The sequence below is a fragment of the Wyeomyia smithii genome, chromosome 2 (assembly GCF_029784165.1).
Source record: "Wyeomyia smithii strain HCP4-BCI-WySm-NY-G18 chromosome 2, ASM2978416v1, whole genome shotgun sequence".
NCBI classification, from domain to species: Eukaryota; Metazoa; Arthropoda; class Insecta; order Diptera; family Culicidae; genus Wyeomyia; species Wyeomyia smithii.
The window spans coordinates 196,682,524-196,687,640 of record NC_073695.1 but is presented as its reverse complement, the minus strand read 5'-3'; the positions used below and the strand labels follow the sequence as shown (position 1 = coordinate 196,687,640).

Here is a 5,117-nt window from a genome sequence, read left to right as displayed (position 1 = left end):
TGTGTTTCTATGATTTATTATATTATTGTAGCAAACCTGCTATGATCAGTAGATTAAATTATACTATGATTTACTATCAACCACGAAATTAATTTGTACATTTTTTACATAGTCGTAGTTTGTTTAAGTGAAAAGTCAACTCTATTATCTATCAGAGGAGCAACTGCTCAGTTTAATTTTTGGTAGTTAATTAAATGTAAATATATTGAAAATTTGAGATATAGCCATGCCATGCCAAGAAGAAATAACGGACTAGGCCTCATAAAAAATAAAACGAAAACAAAATGAACAATAAATTACGAAATGGTCAGATATTTTTTTCATTTAACTATTATATAAACATCTAAGTTGCACAGTCTCCATCGAACGATGAGGCATAATTTTAAATTGTTATTTGCTGCCATCGTGATGACATCCAACTAATCACTAATCTCTATGATCTAGCAGAAGTAAATGTAGAAAGCGTTTGAAGATAAATATATGTGCAATATACTTTGTCCCGTCATCGAACAAATGAAAATTAGAGTACGATAGTATTGTTTGCGTTGTTTCTGTACTTAGCTGTCCGATTTAGTAGAAAAATCGATTATTTCCACAAGACAGCGTCCAAATTCTTCCAGAATCATGCGTTCCGCTGTACGAATATTGCAGCCACGTTTCTGGCATTCATCCGCCTGTGCAATCATGCACTGCACCGTTGCCTCGATCACGTCCGGCGTCATGAAGTTGTACGGCTGCTTAGAAGGTGGAAACTGAGTGAGATCCGGCTCAGTAGGACAGGGACGTTTTAATCCCGACCCACTACCAAGAGACGAGGCTTCTCCAGCTGCACCACCAGTTGTCAGGACAACAGTAGACGAAACACCAGCAGAACAAGGACCGACTTGACCGCCGCTACTGTCTGCCATACTATCGTCACCGGATAGCTGCTCCAGTTCGACGCCAATTGTGACACCCGCTTCGCTACCAGCCGCTATTGCGCTGCTCACTAGACCTGATGCGTACTCACACTCTTTCGAGAACTGCTCGGTGTTACGACAACCTATATAAAAGCGAACGCGATAAGAGTCGAAGGAGAATTAATTTAACTAGTGTTAAGCATTAGTCAGTGACAATGCAGTGAGCGCACGAAACACCGATCTCTCTTGCGTGGCTTGCAGTGAACAGCGTTCTGTTTTGAATGATAAGCTAACGCAATGCAAGGTAACAGAGACGCATTGGGACTTGGCGTCGGCGTAATCTGATTCAAACTAAGATAAGCACGCTCAAGAAAAAATATGTAAGCTAAGTTGAGTAATAGTTTGTTTACACTTTTTAAATAAACAACTTATTAAATAAAACATGATCATTTTTTTCTACTCAAAATAAGTTTATCTACTCAGGAGTAATGCAAATTAGGAATAGCACCACATAGAACATATCTGAATACAACCCTGCAATCGGCATTTTGTGGCATGTGATCTCATAATTAATGTCTAGTTCTCTTTTTGTATTGAGTCATGAGCAGCTGATTGGGGCCACCAACACAGGGAAAATTTTATCTTTTGTAAACTAACTTACCTATGCACTTGCAGTTATTCGAGCAGGGAATTTTTGCCTCGTAACACTCGCAGTAGTTTTTCAAACAACCGGACCGCTTGCAGTTGCAACCCTTAGTGTGCTGGCGTAATGAGTCTTCTGCGGCACTCACTGCGCAGACTTTTGGTCTGGAAAAATAACAGTTTGAGGAACAGTGTGCATCGAGAATCAAAACTAAACGAATGAATAGATTGAATAGGCAACTGGCCTGCTTAGTTTTCATTTTTTGATCGACAAAAAAAAACTGGAGGTTCCTCGGGCAGTAAAAGCATATTCGAACAGTTCCAGACACGTGAACAATAATTGCTAGGAAACTTGTGGTTGTACAGAATTGTCAACCGAACTATATTTGATATAACTATTAATTTGAATGGATTTAGATGTTATTTGTATTTTTTCAGAATATTTAACGGCAGAAAATGTAACAAGTGAATATGTATTACAAACGATGTGATTTCTCTATAGCGCAAAAAAGCGTAATTACAACATAATCACACGAAATTTTTAAGCTAACATAACAAAATAAAAACTACTTACTTGAACGCACTAGGATTCCGCTCCAACGTAGCGCGAATCGCTTTCTGTCGTTCCTCCTCGTTGTCCAAATTGTTGTAACAATCGCGACAGTTACAATTGTAGCAGAACTCGCCATTCGCAAAGCAATCACAGTACAATTTAAGACATTGCGATTTTGTACAATTACATGGTCTTTTCTTATATGCTTCGTCGGGATACGCCGTTCCTACTGGTGGCCCTTTCCGATTCTCATCCTCGGACCCACTCATCGATTCACGTTTAACCGAAATTATTGTCGGTGGATTACTAGTAGAACCATGGATTGCCGTCCCGAAAGTAGTGTTTTTAACAGGTCTATTTACGTAATCAGACGGAACCATAACAATCTTTGTTTTTGATCCTCCAGTGGTAATAGTCGTACCCTGCAATTGATTTATTTGCGAGGCAGATAGCGCTGTGACTGTTTCTGGAGATCGACCATCCTCTTTTCGGACAACGGCTACGTAACGAGCAGAATCCGGTTCTTTTTTGATATACCTAAATGAAAATGAATTATTTAGTAAATGCTTACGATTACGTTCTCAAGTACATACCCAATCTGGTTACCTTCCGGGAAACCGATTGTTTTACGTACTAAAGTTTGCGATCCGGATGGTGTCGCTCGCATCGATGTTGCGGTAACGGTTCGTGCAGTCGTCATATTTCCATTACTCAACACATATGTCTTATTATTTTGCACAAATACTTTTGACCCCGTTGCAGTTGTACTGACAACCGAGGCGGGTTTATTTACAACTTGTACAATTTTGCGCCCTGTTATAGGACGAGACGATGGCCCTGCGGAACTCTGATTTAGAAATCGTACGTACTGTATTCCCTTACCGGGAATGTTTATTGCTTGTATTTGTCCCGTTTGTTGACCTGCCTGAACGGTGCTGTGTGGCAGGACTAACTTTTGATTCTGTACGACAGTCTTGGTTGTTGCTGCTCCCTGGTTTGCTTTTATGAGAACCTTGTGAGGTTGCCCAGAAGATCCAGGTGACTGTTTAAGTTTCACTAACGTTCCAGTAGCGGGTGCGCTTCCAGCAGAAGTGCTGGGCATGATTTTTACTGGTGATTTGGCAGCAAACGGTCCTGTGGGTTTAGGTTTTGCGACTGTTACCATTTGTTTCACTTTGTTGTTCAATAATCCCATTTGATGTGCTTCCGCTACAGTTACCGTTTTTGTGATAGTTCCGGCTGTGCCCGATTTTGTCTGAATAACAACATGGGTCGGTGCTTTTTTTCCGGCGGATACAGATTCTGGAACGGCAGCTGCGACCACTCGTCGTACAGTTGAATGAGCTGATAGTTTTGGTCGCATCATAACACTGCTTTCATTTTTGACTAAGTGATACGAAGTAGTATTGGCCGTCATTGCCGCAGGCCTGGTATTGTTAAGCAGTTTTACGGGAACACTGGAACTTGATTGTTTTTGTATTAATACTACTTTACCAGCAGCATTAGTTGTACGAACAACATTGACTGCAGGTTTAGATGCAACCCTTTGTAGTGCCATGGGTTTACCGGTGTTTGACACACGTTTTACTGTTATATTTGAACTGTTTATGACTGATTTCGGAAAACTTTCTTCAACGGAATCCTACAAATAGCATCGCTATATTATTGTCCAATTTTTAATAATGAGGGTTGCAAATACCTCCGTTTTTATAAAAAATTTCTTTTCTTCCTCTGAATCGTCTTCACCGGCGGAATATTCGACTAGATCGTCTGAACCAACAAATCCACCCTCTTCGAGTGAATGCATTCCGAATTCTTCGGCAGCACTTTCAAATGAATAGTCTTCATCTAAAAATATATAAAGCAAAAATAAAGTTTAGAAATCGTTGCTCATTTATAAACCTCTTCTTAAAGTTCTTAATATAATAAAAAATATAAAAATTCCGGAGCCGTTGAAACTGGATATTTGGTACATTAAATTAATGATTTTGCAACTCAATAAAATTATGAGCAGCATAAGTCAAGTAACTAACAATCTCGTAATATAACAATATTTCGGAATGAATATCGCAAACATAAAAATAAAACAAAAAATAAATTACTTAAAACACAAAATAGATCATTTTTGCACTACTTCGAAACAAGACACGAAATAATAACACAAAGCGTTAAAACTCGATTTACTGTGAGAAGTTTTGCATTTTGCCTTATAGGTTAGTGATCCAATATGCTTGTGAATTACGGAAAACGATTTCAGTAAATGTAATTGTAAAATAAAAGTAAATAGAAAAGCTTCTTTTTCGTGGAATAAAACATTATCAAACTACTGTTAAAAAATAATCTTCCACCTGACATAACCGCACTGCGTTAACCTTGTCATTATAGTTTATCATCAAAATATTTTAATAAATAAAGCATTATGTTATGCCTTGCATGAAAATTCAAATATCAATTACAATTCAATCCATTTGTTGACATAATTTTGGAAATATTCACTTTTCTTTAGTGATGTTTTTTTAAATTTTCAAATTCAAACCTCGAATATTACATTTTCGTTCTATGGCGTCCCACAAAATTCAAATTCATCGTACTCACCGACGTCCATTCTGCCGTTTGCTTACTAGAAATAACTTAGCAAATAAATGTTTACAAATTAAGCCAACACAATAGAAACTCAAATCATGCGCACATTATTCGCCAGAACGGATAAATTCTGGGTATTTAACTTCTCATAAATAATCTTTTGATTCGAAGCAATTCCAACTGGAAACTGCTGTCACATTCTACGGTGCAGAGTCGTTTTTCGAGCCGAATTTCACACTGAGTCCATCGACGCCACCCGCACGGTTCGGCAGTTTTCACTCATCTACAGAGCTTACAACTTCGCTAGGGCACACTAAACAATTACAATCTATTGGTTTTAAATGTTTTTTTAGCAAAAATATATTATCAGCAAAAAAAAATTTCAAAATCAAATTTATATTTTCTTCGTTTGCTGCGCTTTTGGCTCCTATCCTATTGGT

At 38.0% G+C, this 5,117-nt stretch overlaps 1 protein-coding gene across 1 annotated transcript; it reads right to left on the bottom strand.

Annotated features, from left to right (window-relative positions):
* On the bottom strand, positions 1–5,117 carry LOC129720705 (protein lin-54 homolog). Its single transcript, XM_055672304.1, has 6 exons — positions 4,690–5,117; positions 3,794–3,942; positions 2,688–3,736; positions 2,116–2,631; positions 1,561–1,706; positions 1–1,042 (listed from the first exon to the last, which is right to left on the bottom strand). The coding sequence occupies exons 1-6, from the start codon at positions 4,697–4,699 to the stop codon at positions 558–560; spliced, it is 2,355 nt and encodes a 784-aa protein (XP_055528279.1). The 5' UTR covers positions 4,700–5,117; the 3' UTR covers positions 1–557.

Coding starts and splice junctions, on each gene's coding strand:
- LOC129720705 (XM_055672304.1), bottom strand. Junction 3,737..3,793: donor AATTTTTTATAAAAACGGAG/GTATTTGCAACC, acceptor TGCTATTTGTAG/GATTCCGTTGAAGAAAGTTT. Junction 1,043..1,560: donor GAATAACTGCAAGTGCATAG/GTAAGTTAGTTT, acceptor GCTTTTATATAG/GTTGTCGTAACACCGAGCAG.